At 37.6% G+C, this 19,646-nt stretch overlaps 1 protein-coding gene and 1 pseudogene across 1 annotated transcript in view; one reads left to right on the top strand and one right to left on the bottom strand.

Moving 5' to 3' along the window:
* CCDC7 (coiled-coil domain containing 7) overlaps positions 1 to 19,646 on the top strand; it is a 453,173-nt gene that overhangs the window by 357,067 nt on the left and 76,460 nt on the right. The window contains exon 33 of the mRNA XM_073018860.1: positions 16,030 to 16,137. Coding sequence (XP_072874961.1) covers positions 16,030 to 16,137 — 108 coding nt within the window. The remainder of the gene's footprint in view (positions 1 to 16,029; positions 16,138 to 19,646) is intronic.
* On the bottom strand, positions 10,194 to 11,590 carry LOC103238094 (mitochondrial import receptor subunit TOM22 homolog; annotated as a pseudogene).

Genomic DNA, 19,646 nt, shown 5'->3' with positions numbered 1-19,646 from the left:
CACATATATGTTGAATCTAAAGTCATACTCACAGAAGTAGAAGGTGGAATGGTGGTTACCTGAGGCTGGGGGAAGGGGGAGAAATGGGGAGATGTTACAAAAGGGCACAAAATTTCAGATAGGAGTATTAATTTCTGGAGAGCTACTGTATAGCATGGTCATTATAGTTAATAAAATATTCTGTATACTTGAAAATTGCTAAGAGAGTAGACTTTATTCTTACTACAAAAATTGATATGTGAGGTGATAGATAATTAACTTGATTTAATCATTCTGCAATATATACATGTATCAAAACACCACTCATACCCCATAAATATATACAATAAAAAAACAGGGCTGGGTGCGGTTGCTGATGCCTGTAATCTCAACACTTTGGGAGGCTGAGGCGGGCGAATCGCAAGGTCAGGAGATTGAGACCATCCTGGCTAACACGGTGAAACCCCGTCTCTACTAAAAACACAAAAAATTAGCTGGGCATGGTGGCGGGTGCCTGTAGTCCCAGCTACTTGGGAGGCTGAGGCAGGAGAATGGCGGGAACCAGGGAGGCGGAGCTTGCAGTGAGCGGAGATGGCGCCACTTCACTCCAGCCTGGGCGACAGAGCGAGACTCCATCTCTAAAAAACAAAACAAAACAAAACAAAAAAGCTGATGCAGCCTTTTCATTCCTTCATTCCTGTTGGAAGAGATTAATCCTGCTTTGTCCGAAGAAACTATAATTGCCTCCTTGAGATACTTACCTTGCAAAACACTTCTGATTCTCCTCAAGAGTCAACCCCGCCACCCTCTTTTGCCTGTAGACCTATAATTAGACTCAAGTCCCACCAGCCCCCTTAAGATTAAGTACAAAGTTTGACTCATGAGAAGGTGTGCTGCATTCCAAAAGAACTACATAATTTTTCTAATTTATTTAGACAGAAATCAGGGGAATATGTTTGGGAATCAATATTGCATGTATAGGATGAAGATGAAAAGAACAAAGTTAGATCACACCAAATTTATTGATATGGTATAATTTATTTATCACTAAGCAGAGATTGTTGGTTTAATGTTGCAGCATGGAGGTTAGAAAGGACTGTAACAGTCAGTTTGGTTGGCTGAAACATGGACCAAAAGGTGGCCTATACTAAGTGAAGCTGAAATGCAGAATTGCCTTGGTTTGCTGAAAAGGAAGGGATTCAAAGGCCTAGGAAAATTGGAATGTTAATGTGGGTTTATCATTTAATATCTGCTAACCCATCTTAGGAGGGTCCAGAGGACATACCTTTCACCACAACTGTGAGAAATGTGAAGACAGCCCAAGCATTCTCAAAGAGCCCTGTGGTTGCTCTTCTCTATTGGTCAGAAATCACACTGGATGTTGCTGCTACTGAATTGGGAACCTTAGATGCAATAGGAATAATTGGGTCTCAGAGGCCAAGTAGTGGTGTTTAAACATCTGAAACAACAGTGTTACAACAGTTACCATAATGGAAATCAGAGTCAAAGTAGAAATCAGAATAGTCTGGCTTGAGTTATCTATGGCATTGGCTAGTTGATCATTGTGTTTGCTGAAGTGACATAAATGGTCAATCTGCTAAATTCTTACTTAATCTGTATAAGCAGAAGAGTTCTAGATCAAGTGGACAAAAGTCTAATTTAAATAATAAAAACACAGTCATGGCCTCTCAGTCAATTCTCAGACTTGATCAAGTTTACAGACCCAGGACCCCTTGAAGGAAGGGTACCCTTGAGGAAGGACCCAGTATACTGCCAAAAATTTATACCTTTAATTTTTCTCCCAGCCTTCCTCAAAGGGACCTATGGCCTTTTTGCTGGGACTACTATGCAACATATAAAAGAAAATAAGATTTTTAAGGAATTTTTTTTTTTTAATTTATTTATTATTATTAAACTTCAAGTTGTAGGGTACATGTGCACAACGTGCAGGTTTGCTACATATGTATACTTGTGCCATGTTGGTGTGCTGCACCCATCAACTCGTCATTTACATAAGGTATAACTCCCAATGCAATCCCTCCCCCCTCCCCCCTCCCCATGATAGGCCCCGGTGTGTGATGTTCCCCTTCCCCAGTCCAAGTGATCTCATTGTTCAGTTCCCGCCTATGAGTGAGAACATGCGGTGTTTGGTTTTCTGTTCTTGTGATAGTTTGCTGAGAATGATGGTTTCCAGCTGCATCCATGTCCCTACAAAGGACACAAACTCATCCTTTTTTATGGCTGCATAGTATTCCATGGTGTATATGTGCCAGGAATTAATGGACAGTGCCTCTGAACTGACACTAATTCCAAAAGGTCAAAAATGTCATGATGGTCCACTGGAAAGGAAGCTATGGAGGGCAAGTGATCAATGGAATTTTAGCACAGATCTGTCTCACAATGGATCCAGTGGGAGCTGAACTCATCCTCTTGTCATTTCCCCAGTTCGTGAATGTATAATTGAATAAATATACTCATCAACTAGCAGAATTTTCACATTGGTTCCTGACCTGTGGAGTAAGGACCATTATGGTAGAAGAGGCCAATTAGAAGCTACTAGAACTGCTTCTACCTAGGAAAATTATAAACCAAAAGCAATATTACATTCCCAGAGAGATTTGGAAGATTAGTGACTTCATCAAGGACTTGAGAAATGAAGGGGTTGTGATTTCAACCACACACTTCAACTTACCTATTTGGCCTGTTCAGAAAACAGATGGATCTCAGGGAATAACAGTGGATTATCATAAATTTAAATAGACGGTGATTCTAATTGTAGATACTGTACTAGATAATGATGTCATTGCTTGAGCAAATTAACATATCCCCTGGTAATTGGTATGCAAATACTGATCTGGAAAATTGCTTTATTTTCTGCTTTCCTATAGTGAAGAAGCAGTTTTCTTTTAGCTGGAAAGTCTAACAATGCATCTTCACTGTCCTACCTTGAGGGTAAATTAGTTCTCCCGCTCTATATCATAATTTAGTTTCCCAGGAACTTGAAAGCCTTTCTGCAAGATATCATACTTGTTTGTTACATTGATGATATGCTGACTGGACCCTTTGGGTAAAAAGTAGTCTAGATATATTAGTAAGATATTTGCGTGTCAGAAGGTGAGACGTGAATTCAAAAAATTTAGGGGCCTTCTACATCATGAAATTTTTAGAAGTCTAGTGGAATGGGACATGTCTAGATATTCCTTCTGAAATAAGGAAAAATTGTTGCATCTGGCCTCTCCTACTACCAAAATACAGGTATAATGCCTATTTGACCTCTCTGTATATTAAGGCAACATATTCCTCATTTGGGCGTGCTACTGTGGCTCACTTACTGAGTGACCTGGAAATCTGTTAGTTTTGAGTGGGACCAAGAACAAGAGAAGGTTCTGTAACGGGTATAGGGTGCTCTTCCACTTGGAAAACATGCTCCTACAGATCCAGTGGTGCTGGAAGTGACAGTAGCAGATAGGGATGCTCTTTAGAGCCCTTGGCAAGTTCCTATAGGTGAATCACAGTGCAGGCCCCTTGGAGCAAAGCCATCTCATTCTCTGCAAATAATTATCCTTTTTGTATAACAGTTCTTGGCCTGCTATTGGGTGTTAGTAGAAACTGAACACTTAACCATGGACCACCAAGTTGCCAAGCAATCTGAGCTGCCCACCATGAATTGGGTGTTATCTGAGCCTCCAAATAGTTTGGCATACAGGTAGTACTCCATCATCAAATAGAAGTGGTGTACATGAGACAGTGCTCAAGCAGGCTCTGAAGACACAAGTAAAATATATGATGTGGCCTAATACCCATGGTCTCCACTTCTGCTATATTACCTTCTCTCTCCCAGCCTACTCTCTTCAGTACCCCTTTCAGCAATATGAGGTTAAAACCAGGTACTATGAATACTCTCTTGATTTTTAGTTCTTATGATGGTGTTTTTTGTGTTGTTAATTGTTAAAATTTGATGTTTCTATAAGAGGGATCAATAGTGTAGACTTCTGTTCAGCCATCTTGCTCTAATCCTGCCAGGCTCTTTTTAACAACCAGATCTTGCATGAACTAATACTGATAGAGTAACAACTCACTCATTACTGTGGAGAGGACACCAAGCCATTCATGACAAATTTTATCCTGTAGCCAAAACACCTCCCACTGGGCACATATCCAACATTGGTGATCAAGTGTCAACATGAGATTTGGAGGGGAGACATAAACAAACCATATTACTTTTCCATTAAATTTTTGTTCACCACTGTTCTGGGGGTTGTAAGAGATATGATATGTTCATACTACATTTTACTTTTTACCTAATATTTATACACTGGTCATGTTAAACGTGATTCTTTGTCCAAATGACATGTATTTCAGGGAGCCAAGTGGTATAAAATGTGTTTTTCTAAACTATTGATTATATTTTCTGCCTTGGCTTCTTTTAGAAGAAATATAAAAACCAAAATAGAACAAGTATCTATTCCTTTACAAATTTATTTGTGAAGTGGAGGCAGAGCAAGATGGCTGAATAGAATGCTCCAGCAGTCATCCTCCTCTTCTCCCTGCAGGAACATCAAATTGAACAACTATCCATACAACACAGCACCTTCAAAGAACCAAAAAGTCAGCTGTCTGAAGAAGGATGGGTACAAGCAAGTCCAGACTGCAAAAACTAGCATAAATACCTAAACTTTGCAATGCCCAGACACTAACAAATGTCCACAGGCATCAAGAATATATAGGAAAATATAACCTCCCCAAACTGATTGAATAAGGCATCAGTAACCAGTTCTCGCAAAACAGAGATATGTGACCTTTTAGAGAATTTAAAATGGCTGTTTTGAGGAAGCTGAATGATCTTCAAGATAACATAGAGAAGGAATACAGAAATTTATCAGAGAAATTTAACAAAGAGATTGAAGTAATAACTTTAGAAACACCCAGAAATTCTGGAGTTGAGAAATTCAACGGACATATACAAAAATGCATCAGAGTATCTCAACAGCAGAAGTGATCAAGTAGAAGAAAGGATTACTGACTCAAAGACAGGCTTTTGAAAATACAGAGAAGAAAAAAAATGGAAAATAATGCAGTATGCTACAAGATTGTATGGCTATTTAAATAACATTATTTAAATATTATAAGTATGTATTTAATACTTGTATTTAACATTACAAGTATAGCTATTTAAATAACATTAATTCCTTTCTTTCATCAGTATTCTGTATTTTTCATTGTAGAGATCTTTCTCCTCCTTGGTTAAATATATTCCTAAGTATTTTATTTGTAGCTATTGTAAATGGGATTGCCTTCTTGATTTGATTCTCAGCTTGTTAAGGTATACGGAAATGCCAGTAATTTTTGTGCATTGGTTTTGTATCCTGAAACTTTACTGAATTTGTTTATGAAATCTAAGAGTTTTGGAGAAGTCTTTAGGTTTTTCTAGATATTAGATCATATTATCAGTGAACAAAGATCATTTGACTTTCTATTTTCCTATTTTGATGTCTTTTATTTTTTCTCTTGCCTGACTGCTCTGGGTAGGACTTCCAGTATCATGTTGAATAGGAGTGGTGAAAGTGGGTATCCTTGTTCCACTTCTTAGAAGACTGCTTTTAACTTTTCTGTGTTCAGTATGAGGTTGGCTGTGGGTTTGTCATATATGGCCTTTATTATTTTGAGGTATGTTTCTTCTATACCTAGTTGATTGAAGATTTTTATCCTGAAGAAATGCTGAACTTTATCAAATGCCATTTTTGCGTATGTTGAGATTATCAAAAGGGTTTTGTTTTTAATTCTGTTTATGTGTTGAATCACATTTATTTATTTTCATATATTGAACCATCCTTGAATCCCTGGAATAAACCCCACTTAATCATGGTATATTATATTTTTGATGTGCTATTGGATTTGGTTTGGTAGCATTTTGCTGAAGATTTTTTTCAACTATAATCAGCAGGGATTTGGGTCTGTAGTTTTTTGTGTGTCCTTGTTCAGCTTTGGTATTAGGGTGGCTTCATAGAATGAATTATAGAGGATTCTCTCTTTTTTTAATTTTTGGAATGGTTTCAACAGAGTTGGTACCAGTTCCTCTTTGCACATTTGGTAGAATTTGGCTGTCAATCCATCTAGTTCTGTGCTTTTTTTTTTTAATTGGGAGATTTTTATTACTAGTTCAATCTTACTACTCCTTATTGGTCTGTTCAGGATTTCTGTTTCTTCCTGGTTCAGTCATGGAAGGTTGTATGTTTCCAGAAATTTATCCATTTCCTCTAGGTTTTTCTCTTTGCGAGTGTATAGTTATTCATGTACTCTGATAATCTTTTTAAATTTCTGTGGTATCAGTTCTTATGGCTCCTTTTTCATATCTGATTATGTTTACTTGGATTTTTTTTCTTGGTTAATCTAGATAGTGATATATCAATTTTTAAAACTCTTTTCAGGGAACCGAGTTTTCATTTTGTTGATCCATTGTATTATTATTATTATTTCTTTTTAAAACTATACTTTAAGTTCTGGGGTACATATGCAGAATGTGCAGGTTTGTTACACAGGTATACATGTGCCATGGTGGTTTGCTGCACCCATCAATCCGTCATCTACATTAGGTATTTCCCTAATGATTTCCCTCCCTGAGCCCCCCAGTCCTCAACAGGTCCCAGTGTGTGATGTTCCCCTCCCTGTGTCCATGTTTTCTCATTGTTCAACTCCCACTTATGATGAGAACATGTAGTGTTTGGTTTTCTGCTCCTGTGTTAGTTTGCTGAGAATGATGGTTTCCAGCTTCATCCATGTCCCTGCAAAGGACATAAACTCATCCTTTTTATGGCTGCATAGTATTCCATGGTATATATGTGCCACATTTTATTTTATCCAGTCTATCATTGATGAGCATTTGGGTTTGTTCCTAGTCTTTGCTATTGTGAACAGTGCTGCAGTAAACATACATGTGCATGTGTCTTTACAGTAGAACGATATGTAATCCTTTGGTTATGTACCCAGTAATGGGATTGCTGGATCAAATGGTATTTCTGGTTCTAGATCCTTGAGGAATCACTACCCTGTCTTCCAGACTGGTTGAACTAATTTACATTGTATTATTTTTAAGTCTCAGTTCATTTAGTTCTGCTCTTATCTTTGTTATTTCTTTCCTTCTGCTAGTTTTGGGTTTGGTTTGTTCTTGTGTTTCCACATCCTTCAGGAGCAAAGTTGGGTCGTTAACTTGTGATATTTATTTTTATTTGATGTAGGCATTTAACATTAAAAACTTCTGTCTTAGCACTGTTTTTGCTGTATTCAAGAGGTTTTGGTATATTGTATCTCCATTTTCACTTGTTTCAGACAATTTTTAAATTTCCATCTTAATTTCATTATTGACCCAAATATCATTCAGGAGCATGTTGTTTAATTTCCATGTATTTGCATGGTTTCAAGAATTCCTCTTGGAATTGATTTCCAGTTTTATTCTTTTTGGTCTGAGAAGATACTTGATAAGATTTTGATTTTATAAAGTTTATCAAGATTTGTTTTGTGGCCTATTATATGGTCTGTCTTGGAGAATGTTCCATGTGCTGATGAGAAGAGTGTGTATTCTGAAGATCTTGGGTAGAATTTACTATAGACACCCATTAAGTTTATTTGTTCTAGCATGTCATTTAAGTCTATTGTTTCTCTGTTGACTTTTTGTCTCAAAATCTTTTGAGTATTATCAGTGGTCTATTGAAGTCCCACTATTATTATTTTGCTATCTTATTTCTTATGTGTAGTAGTAATCGTTTTATGACTCTACGAGCTCCAGTGTTTGGTACATATAAATTTAGGATTGTCATATCTGCTTGTTGAATTGATATTTTTATCATTATATAGTGACCATCATTGTCTTTTTTCTTTTTACAGTTGTTGCTTTGAAGTATTTTGTCTGATATAAGAATAGCTACTCTTGCTCACTTTTGGTTTCCAGTTGTGTCCAATACCTTTTTAATCCCTTTTCCTTTAGTTTATATGAATCATTCTGTGTTAGGTGAGTCTACTGAATATAGCAGAGATTTGGGTTGTGATTTTTTTATCCATTCTGCCATTGTGAATATTTTAAGTGGATCATTTAGGCCATTTACATTCAATGTTAATATTAAGATGTGAGGTACTGTTTTCTTCATCATGTTAATTGTTACCTAATATTTTTAACTGTGTTTTTATTTTATAGGCCCTGTGAGTTTTAAGCTTTCAAGAAATTATATTTTGGTGCATATTGGGCTTTTGTTTCAAGGTTTAGAATTCTTTTAGTATTTCTTGTAGTGCTGCTTTGGTAGTGACAAATTTCCTCAGCATTTGTCTGAAAATGACTTTATTTCTTCTTCATTTATAAAACTTAGTTTTGCAGGATACAAAATTCTTGGCTGACAGTTATTCTGTTTAAGGAGGTTGAAACTTACTTTTGCAGGATACGATATTCTTGACTGACAGTTATTCTGTTTAAGGAGGTTGAAGAGTGTTCCCCAATCCAATATGACTAATATGGTTACTGCTGAGAAAACTGCTGTTAGTCTGATAGTTTTTCTTTTTAGATTACCTGATGCTTTTTTTGTCTTACTGCTTTTAGAATTCTTTCTAACTGCCCAGTGAAGTTGCCACATTCCAGGGTGCTGTTGTGGCATGTCTGCAAGGTGATGTGACCTGTCCTCAAGTTTTCCAACAGTGGATACCAGCACCAGCTTTAATGGGGATGGCAGGAGAGTGACATAGACTCTGAGAAAGTTCTTGGTTATTGGTAGCCTCAGTGTGTTGGCTTTTGTGAACACCAGTTAAGAGTAGTAATGAACTGGTCCCACAGACAGACTAAGGACTTCCTGGTAGCAGAGTGGTGCAGGCAGTAATGATAGCTGAGATCATGCAACTATTTTCTCCTTCCTGGGTGCAGTGCTATTCTACCAGGAGATACTGTAGTGTTTTGTGTTGGTTGGCCTCCAGCCAGATGGCAGCGCTTCCAACTGTGGGAGTATCAGTGGGATTTCTGCTTGCCTTATGTTGTCCAGGGTGAGGTATTCTGGTTTCATAGGGCAATGGGCAGGGCCATGTAGGTTTCAAGAGATTCTATCCTTTGTGTTAAGCCAGGGTAGGTGACAGGGCAAAGCCAGGTGGAAACTAGGTCTGCTGGGTTTGTACTCTGAGTCTCCCTGTGCAGAGCAAGCAGCAACCCCAGTGGGTGTTGAGGGATGGGAGAGGGTCTCAGGCCACTGGGTTGTATGTACCATAGGGGAGCATTGCTGCCTCTGCTATGCAGAAGAGTTTGTGCAGGGAGTGGGGGGTAGCAGGCAGTGGTAAGCCCCACATAGTTCCCACTCATTTGGTGAGGCAGATCCACTCTCACCATGTTCCACTGGCAGCAGAAAGCTGAGTTCCAGTCAGTCTATAATCAGGACTCACAGCTACTAGGACTCATAAACTTTCCCCAGGGAAATTGCAACCATGGCTTTTAGGCCACACTCCTCCCTATTCACTGCAAAGCCAGACACCCAGGTCCTGCATCCACAGCTACTACACTCAGGACTCCTGTACTCAAAGTCTGCTTTTCACTCTCCCCAACCATGGCCCTAGCCAAGAGAGTTTGTCTTATATTGTGAAACCCTGTTGGGAGCTTCTTTCAACCTGTGACCAACACCTGAACTTTTTGGCTGTCCTCTGCAGGGTCCCCTGTTAAGATCAGTAAGGAATGGCTACCCTTGGTCTGCACTGGAATCTGGGAGTGCATGCAAGGATCTTCCCACTGCTGCTCCTACTTTTATATTCCATTACCCTCCCCAAGTCAGTTCCTGCACTGGGTGAGATTAGGGCCTTCCCTGGTGATGTGGACTTTGAGGATCCCTGGTGGGGGTGTGTATGCCAGAGGCAAACTTCCCACCTCTTACATTCTGGGGACTTGGAGCCCTTCATCTGACTCACCGTGTAGGCTGCTGCCTTTTGTTTCCTTCAAAGAGTCCATAGATTTCTTTGGTTTTCCTGTTCATGTTCGGCATCACTTCTTGAAAAAAAAGTTCACAGTGTCAATCTCATTATCCCATCTTCTCCTGATCTCCAGGGTTTCTACTGAGAAATCAACTGAAAGTTGTATTAAGACTTCATTAATTTTGATATGTTTCTTTTCTCTTGCTACTTTTAATATTCTGTTCTTAACTTGTTAATTGGATTATGATGTGGCTTGATGATGACATTTTGGCTTGAATTTGACTGGTGACCTGAGCTTCCTATACCTGGATGCTGTTTTCTGTCTCCTTGTTTGGGATAATTTCAGTCATTATTTCCTTAAATATGATTGCTAGGCCTTTTTCTCTCTTCTGTCATTTCGCAACTCCTATTATGCTGAGGTTAGCTTATTTGATGTTATCTCATAGTTCTGATAGGCCTTCTTTATTGTTTTTTATTCACTTTTCTTTTTGCCCCTCTAATTGTATAATTTCATATGTTCTGTCTTTGAGTTCACTGATTTTTTTTCCTGTTTAAGTCTGCTGTTAAGCTTTCTTTGAATTTTTTTTTCACTTGGAATAATTTTTAATATTTAAATACAAAAAGTGAGCACTGACTTCTGTTTTTTTAAACACATACACAGGTCTAACAACCAAACTGTGCAGGGGAAATGAATTCCTGATCTGTCTTCCAGTCCCCATTCTGTGGCTGAAGCTGCAGCCAGCCTCCCTCCTCTCATACATAGGGATTCATAGTGGCCACTTTACACTACAGGTGTAATGCATTTTGTCTTTCACATTGTGTACATGTCCCTCCTCAACAGCTCCATTATTTAAAAAAAAAAAAAAATTAAAAAATATAAAAGGCAGTTGTTAGTGGTCAGGGGCACATCCCTCCCACTGGCATCGGTTCCTGCCCACAAGGGGAAAGTGACATCTTCCAGTTAGGAGCAATTTGGTGAAAGGAGTGGGGTGGCCAGAGCTGGAATAACTGTCTGCATGGCTGCACTCTGGTATCAGAGTGAAGACAGAAGTAAGGATAGTGTGGAGGGCACAGTTGCCAGTTGAGTCTTTTCATGAGACGATGTGGGGAGAATTCTCCCCACTAGGTTTCAATAGATCAATGTGTCAAAGTTAAAAAAAAAAAAATCCAAATAATCAGCAGTTCAAACACTTGAATTTCAAACTTATCTCACCGAGACAGCTCAAACAGCAGTAACAACCTAGATCTTTCCAGGAAGTGAGAGTAGAGCCCCTGGCATTCCTCCTAAGAGCCCTCTGTTAGGCCCTAGAAGTATCTGCCGCTGCTGCAGTTGCTGCTGTTGCTTCATTTACAACTTCTCAGTCTCAAAGACAAAGGGAAGAACCAGGATCATAAAGGAAGTGGTCCTAATCCACAAGGCTGCCCTGGAAAACCTGTACATTTTTTGAGCCACAAAGAGGGAAAGATCAAAAGTGGCTCCGGCCGCGGACCGGACCCTCTCGGGAAACATCTCCGTCAGGCCCCATAGTCTCTCCGACAGGGTCTCATCTGGCTCCTCATCGTCGTCCTCCTCCAGCTCTTCCTCAGGCTTCTCCGCGTCGCCTTTCAGGAGCAATTCTTCCGGGGACTGGGGTTTCCGGGCACTGGCAGCAGCAACGGCGGCAGCCATGACTGCGGGGGCGCTTTCTTTGAATTTTTTAGTTCAATTTACATATTCTTTATTTTGAGAGTTTCTCTTTGGTCTTAAAAAATTGTTTCTATTTCTTGGTTAAATTTCTGATTTTGTTCCTGAATTGTTTTCCAAGTTTCATTTAGTTTTCTATCTGTATTTTTTTGTAATTCCTTTAACTTTTAAAATAAGATTATTCTGAATTATTTGTCAATCATTTTATAGATCTTCAGTTTTTCTGAATCCATTACTGAAAGTTTTTTGCTCTTTTTTGGTGGTGTCATATTTTCCTGAGTTTTTACAAGTCTTGCATTTTTATGTTGATGTCTGCACATTGAGCTTTTGCAGGTGTTTTTGACAGTGTTAAGCCTTTACTGCTTAATATTAGAACTTAATCACTAGTCTGCTCTTGCTTCTCAGTCTGGGGAAGACTTATAGTGAGAACTGGAAATTAAATGGTGCACTGGAAATAAATCACTGCCCTGTTGTTTTCCAGTCTGTGGAAGACTTATAGTGAGCCCTGTAACTTCAACACTGCTCCAGAACTATGTTGCTGCCCTGCCATTGTTCTTCAGTTACAAAAACTATTAATAGAAATAGTTTGTATTTTTAAGTGAGCACCAGAACTTAAATACCAAACATGTAGATGTTTCCAGGTCAGGAGAAGGCTTCACATGAATATGTGGACTTTGTGGGAAATCCAGCCAGGAATTTGGTCGTTCCTGTGTATTGTGTCTTCTTCAGGACTGTGGGCCATCCACTTTACTCAATGTGATATCTTCACTAATTGGAGCACAGAACACCTACAAAAATTCACATGCCAGTCAATGTAATTAGAACCTTCCCTTTTTGACCACAGTTCATCCCAGGTGGTTCAGTCCTCCCAGCAATTTAAATGTTCCATGAGACAGGACTGGAGTGAGCTTCCTGTGAAGATTCTATAACCAGCTGGGAGATTGAACATTCACCTCCAATTTCCTCCTCCCACCCTGGGAACCATGTGTCTAGGGAAATTCTGTGAGTGGCATTAGCCCTGCTTTAAAGTGATTATTCATCTTACCAGTATCAGGTTTTCTTGATTCTGTGTCTCCTAGAAGTTTCTCCACTTCTCCCTTGAATTTTGGTGAATTCAGGGTATTCTTGTCTTTGAATAATTTCTAGTTGTATTTTTTTTCTAGGGGAAGCGATGCTGGGAGATCTTCTATTCTGCCATCTTACTTACATCACTCTGTGATTTTCCTGGTTATTTATCTTTTAGGTTTCTTTGTGATTGTTGCAGTTTCTGTGCTTGCTTCTCATGCTGGTTGGATTATTATTAATTTTTGAATGGGACCTTCTAAATAGTAAAGTGATTAGTGGAATGTATATGTGGGGTAGGTTGACAGAGGACGAGATTTTGTGGGAAAATTGATAGATTCTGTCCAGGCTTGGTGTCATATTATTAAATCGTTTTTTGTTGTTGTTAAAGAAGCTATTGCAACTCACATATGTGTCTTTTGTCTGTTGCAGTTTAGCACTATCTTCCTCCCTCTATTTTTAACTGTTTTTACTGTCAGCATCCCTAACTTCTATTAGGAATCTCTGTTTCAAGCAATAGAAATGGTCCATCAGTGTAGTTTCTTCTTCAACTCTTCTTTCTTAGCACCCTAAATATGATTATTACTATAAAGGCATATTAGGCATGCCTATCAGTGATGACACTTTGGAGGAAAACCTGTGTACTGTTATAGGTTCAAGACAGCATGACTATTATCTCTTAGTATTCTCCAAAGCCTTGTGCCAGATTTCATGACAGTACTTTTAGTATCAGGGGGCTATGGAAATATTCTTACTTTTTTTCTTTTGTTTCTGGGGGTTTTATAGGAAAAATGAGGTCAAAGGGGAGCTTTATTCTGTCATCTTCTTAAGGATTTAAAAATAGAAAATAACCAGAGATTTTGCAAGATTACTATATGACTTTCTGACTTTGAGTACTTTGGAGATTACTAAGAACACAGTTTAAATACCTATAGTAACTATCTGTTTTTAGAAAAAAACCATAATGCTCTAGATCTCCAAAGTGATCTGGTGAGGAATAAACATATATACTATGTAATCCAAAATTGCTTTTCCATCGTCCTAGATCAGAGAGAGATACATTGGTGGGTAAATGATCATATTTTCCAAGGAAATATACCAGTGATTGGCCCTTAAATTGCACCCATATATTAGAATTAATCCTTTTCTAAAGACAGATAATTTTCTTGTAGTACTAGCTGAAGATTTGTCCTTCAAACATGAATATAGAAGTCTTAAACTATCTGCAAATATTTTGAAATTTTGAAAATTGTTGTAAATATCTAGATTTCTAGCTTCTTTGGGGAATTTAGAACACCTGAGAATATCTGTCATGCATTTGTAGTGGTAAGAATAATGGTGTTTTTTTTTTTTAATAAAACAGGTACTCTCCATTTCACCTTGCTCTTTATGCCATCCCTATCATCACCAGGCTCATTACACTCATATTACATACTCAGTCTCAGTAGATATTTGAGTTTATTAGTTGGAGAACAGATTTCGGAAACTAAAGGAATCAATTCATTCCAGGCTTTTATATTTAATAACTATGTGGCCTTCCACAATATGCATAATATCAATAAGTTCTATTTCCGTCATCTGTTAAATGGAGATAAAATACTTATTTTCTTCAATTATTGTAATAATTAAATGAGATAATACTTCAAAAGTACTTAGTATAAAAGGTGGCATATAGTAGCTATTTTGTATGAATTTGAAATTATTTAACATATTTGTATTCAATTGAATAATTAGCATGTTAAATTGCAAAGTAAATAAGGTTAGATGATTAGATGATTGGGAGGTAAAATATCTCTAATTAGTACTAGGTACTGTACTTCTGCCTCAAACAAAATATTAGGGTTTTTGTAGTTTTTTACTGTATGTACTTTTTTTTACTTTTTCAGCTTCTATCTTAGAAGCAGCTGGTACACATGCAGATTTGTTACAAAAGTATACTGTGTGATGCTGAAGTCTGGGGTATGACTGAACGCGTCACCCAGATAGCATAATACCCAAGAGATCATTTTACCCCTACTTCCTCCCCCTTTTAGTATTCCACAGTGTCTATGGTTCCCATCTTTATGTCCATGTGTACCCAATGTTTATCTCCCACATATAAGGAAGAGATGCAGTATTTGGTTTTCTGTTTCTGCATTAGCTCCCTCTGGATAATGACCTCCAGCTGCATCCATGTTGCAGCTGGAGACATGATTTTGTTCTTTTTAATGGTTATATATTACTTCATGGTATATAGGTACCACATTTTCTATATCCAATAGAATAGTGAGATGGTATCTCACTGTGGTTTTAAATTGCATTTCTCTGATGATTAGTGGTGTGGAGCATTTTTTCATATGTTCCTTGGCCACTCGTATATCTTCTTTTGAGACGTTTCTGTTTATGTCCTTTGCCCCACTTTATAATGGAGTTATTTGTTTTTTGCTTGTTGGTTTAAGTTCCTTATAGATTCTAGACCTTTGTTAGATGCATAGTTCATGAATATTTTTCTTTTATTCTGTAGGTTGTCTGCTCTGTTGGTAGTTCCTTTTGCTGTGCAAAAGATTTTTAGTTTAACTAGATCCCATTTGTCAATTTCTGTTTTTGTTGCAATTGCTTTTGAAGACATAGCCATACGTTCTTTGCCAAGGCTGATATTGAGAAGGGTATTTACTAGGTTTTCTTCTAGGATTGTTATAGTTTGAAGTCTTACATTTAAATCTTTAATCCTTCTTGATCAAATTTTGTATATGGTAAAAAGCAGGGGTCCAATTTCGTTCTTCTGCATATGGCTTGCCAGCTATCCCAGCATCATTTATTGAGTAGGGAGTCCCTATTGCTTATTTTTTCTGGGTTTCTCAAAGATCAGTTGATTGTAGGTATGTGGCTTTATTTCTGGGTCCTCTACTCTGTTCTGTTGGTCTATGTGCTTGTTTTCGTACCAGCACAATGCTGTTTTGGTTACTGTAGCCCTGTAAAATAGTTTCAAGTCAGATAGTATGATGCCTTCAGCTTTGTTCTTTTTGCTTAGGATGACTTTGGCTATTAGGCTTCTTTTTTTGCTTCACATGAATTTTAGAATAGCTTCTCCTAATTCTGTTAAAAATGACATTGGTAGTTTGATAGGACTCCATTGAACCAGTAAATTGCTTTGGACAGTATGGCCATTTAATGACATTGATTCTCTCAATCCATGAGCAGGGACTGTTTTTTCATTTATTTGTGCCATTTCTGATTTCTTTCAGCAGTGTTTTTGCAGTTCTCCTTGTAGAGAACTGCATCTACATGCATTCCTGGTGTTTCTGGTTAACTGCATTCTTGGTTACATGCATTCCTAGGTGTTTCACAAAATGTTAGTTTTTTAAATCAATGACTCTGTCAATCTATTATTCTTACAGTTACAAATGAAGCAGCCTCAGAACTTCCAAATACAGCAGAAAATCTTCCAGCAGTGTACCCATCAATTAGCGACCTAATAATTCGATTGGATTTAAACAAAGTGGTCGGTAAGTACAGATTTATGTTTGGATACAGTAGAACACAATCTAAGAATTAAAATATTTCAACTGTATAGTTCTGTTAAAAAACAGGAAATTCAAAGAAGGAGTAGTCTTTCACAACTTAATAAGTTCATTCTACTCAATCTGTCTACATGTCAATTAAGTGTATATTTAAATTACATGTTTTTACTCCACTAGACAACATTAATTTTGTAATGTTTCATATATTTCCCTTTACCTACTCATGAAACAAAATACATATAGGCTTTCCACTACCGTGAATTTTCATAACATAAACTAGATGCTATATGAACAGCTCCTTGAGGACATAGTTGTCATTTCATATACCATCTTTTGTATAGCAAGATGGAAAGACAAATGGAACTAGTACCATATAGACAATATGGCTGCCTTGTGATGTGCTTATTATTAAATTGGCAATGTCAAATGGTGAAAAAGATCGTCAGAATGGGGAAGAAGCTAGAATATGTGTGAAAGCTAGTGGTAGTGTGGTTAAGTGACTATTTTCTAATAAGATATAGCCAAAGTGTTCTCTGGTAGCTTTCAAATCACTCCTTAAAGGCAACAGGCAAACATGAGCAAAATGGCAAGCTGAAAACATCCAAACTCTCATTCCCTGATAGAAACATTGAAAAAAATTAGAATAATCTATCAGAACCAACTTTGTCAGAGCTCCAGAAAATAGTCACAGATTTATAGCATCCAAGAGAATACCTAATTAAGAAAAGTCTATCTTCAAAATGGTAAGAAAGTTTTGTGGAACTCTCAAAAGAGTGCTCCAGCAAAAGCCAATATGAAAATCACCTGGCAATCATGGCATTAATAGTAGACCTGCCCTATTAAAACTTCTAGGCTGGGCATGGTGGTTCACCCCTGTAATCCAAGCACCCTGGGAGGCCGAGGCAGGTGGATCACGAGGTCAAGAGATCAAGACCATCCTGGCCAAAATGGTGAAACACTGTCTCTACTAAAATACAAAAATTAGCTTGGCGTAGTGACACATGCCTATAGTCCCAGCTGCTCAGGAGACTGAGGCAGGGGAATCACTTGGACCTAGGAGGAGGAGGTTTCAGTGAGCCGAGATCACACCACTGCACTCCAGTCTGGTGACAGAACAAGACACTGTCAAAAAAACAAACAGACAAAAAACCTTCTAAAGGGAATTCTTCAGGTTAAAATGAAAGAATGCTCTACAGTAACTTCCACCACATGAGGAAATAAAGATCTCTGGCAAAGATAAGTCCATTGGCAAATATAAAAGCCATCATTATTATAATTTTGGCTTGTAACTCTATTCTGTATCTATAATACTCAAAAGACAAATACATAAAAATGATTACAAATTTATGTTATGGACACACAATGTATAAAGACATGATTTGTGATGTTAATAACAAGGATAAGTTAGAGGGTGCTGCATAAGAGTATACTTTTTGGATGGATTGAAGTTGAGTTGGTATCAATTCAAATTAAATTATTATAACTTTAGGACGTTATATATTATTTGCTTGGTAATCACAAAGAAAATATCTATGATGCATGCATGAAGAAAAGAGAAAGGAATCAAAACATGTCCCTACAAAAAGTCAACTAAACACAGAAAAGATGGAATTAGAGGAAATGAAGGGCAAAAAGTATAACATACAAAAAATAGGTATCAAAATGGCAGAAATGTCTTTCCTTATCAGTAATTATTTTAAATCTAAATTGACAAAACTCTTCATTCAAAAGGCAGAAATTTACAGAATGGATTTTTTTTTTTAAATGATCAACTATATGCTGCTAACAAAAGATGCACTTTAGATGAACAAAAATGACAAAACTTTAGCTAAATTGATTATGGAAAAATAATACTCAAATTGCTAAAAATCAAAACAGAAAGTGGGAACATTACAACCAATTTTAAAAGAATAAAAAGCATTGTAAGACAACACTGTGAACAACTGTACACGAAAAACTGGATAACCTAGAGGAAATGAACAAATTGATAGAAATATACAATCTACCAGAACTGACTTATGAAGAAATCTCTAAATAGACCCCTAATTAAGATGAATACTGAATCCTAATTAAAATTTTCCAACAAAGAAAAATCCAGGACCAGACGACATTATGGGTGAATATTACCAAATATTTGAAGAAGAATTAAAACTAATCCTCAAGTTCTTTCAGAAAACTGAAGAGGAGGGAATACTTCCTAACTCATTCTATGAGGACAGCATTATCCTGATACTAAAGTCAGAAATGCTATAAGAAAGCAAATGGCAGACCAATATCCCTTATGAATAATGATGCAAAATCCTCAACAAAATATTAGCAAATAAAATTTAGCAGCATATAAAAAATTATACAATGTGAATTTATGAGTTTTACTTCTCAAATGCAAGGATAATTCAATAGACAAAAGTCAATTAGTGTGATATACCATGTTAGCAGAATTAACAACAAAAAACCCCACTGGATCCTCTCAGTTGATGCAGAGAAAGCATTTGACCAAATTCAATAGACTTTCATATAAAAACAGTAAACAAGCTAGGAATAGAGCCTTTCCACATCATGATGAAAAGCCAAATACAAAAAATCCACAGCTAACATAATATTCAATGGTGAAAGATTGAAAATGTTTTCCTTAAGATCAGGAGCAATACAAGGACACTTGTTTAGATAACTTCTAGTCAAAATAGTATTCAAAAATCTATCTGGACCAGTTAGAATAGAAGATAGGTAGATGATAGATAGATAACATCCAAACTGGAAAGGAAGAAATAAAATTATCTGCCAAGAGGTGACATTATCTTATATGAAGAAAACCCTAATGATTCCACAAAACAACTGTTAGATCTAATAAACAAATTTAGCAAAGTTGCAGGATACAAAATGAACACACAAAAATTGGTTACATATCTATGCACTGGTAGTGAGCTATCTAAAAAGAATTAAGAAAACAACAAACGCAGCAGAAAGCTCTGCAGACGCAAACAACTCTGTCTGACAGCTTTGAAGAGAGCAGTGGATCTCCCAACATGGAGGTTGAGATCTGAGAAGGGACAGACACCCTGCTCAAGTGGGTCCCTGACCCCGGAGTAGCCTAACTGGGAGACATCCCCCACTAGGGGCAGTCTGACAACCCACACCTCACAGGGTGGAGTACACCCCTGAGAGGAAGCTTCCAAAGCAAGAATCAGACAGGTACACTCGCTGTTCAGAAATATTCTATCTTCTGCAACCTCTGCTGCTGATACCCAGGCAAACAGGGTCTGGAGTGGACCTCAAGCAATCTCCAACAGACCTACAGCTGAGGGTCCTGACTGTTAGAAGGAAAACTATCAAACAGGAAGGACACCTACACCAAAACCCCATCAGTACATCACCATCATCAAAGACCAGAGGCAGATAAAACCACAAAGATGGGGAAAAAGCAGGGCAGAAAAGCTGGAAATTCAAAAAATAAGAGCGCCTCTCCCCTGGCAAAGGAGCGCAGCTCATCGACAGCA

Source organism: Chlorocebus sabaeus, chromosome 9, assembly GCF_047675955.1.
Source record: "Chlorocebus sabaeus isolate Y175 chromosome 9, mChlSab1.0.hap1, whole genome shotgun sequence".
NCBI classification, from domain to species: domain Eukaryota; kingdom Metazoa; phylum Chordata; class Mammalia; order Primates; family Cercopithecidae; genus Chlorocebus; species Chlorocebus sabaeus.
This window is presented reverse-complemented; position numbering and strand designations above follow the sequence as displayed.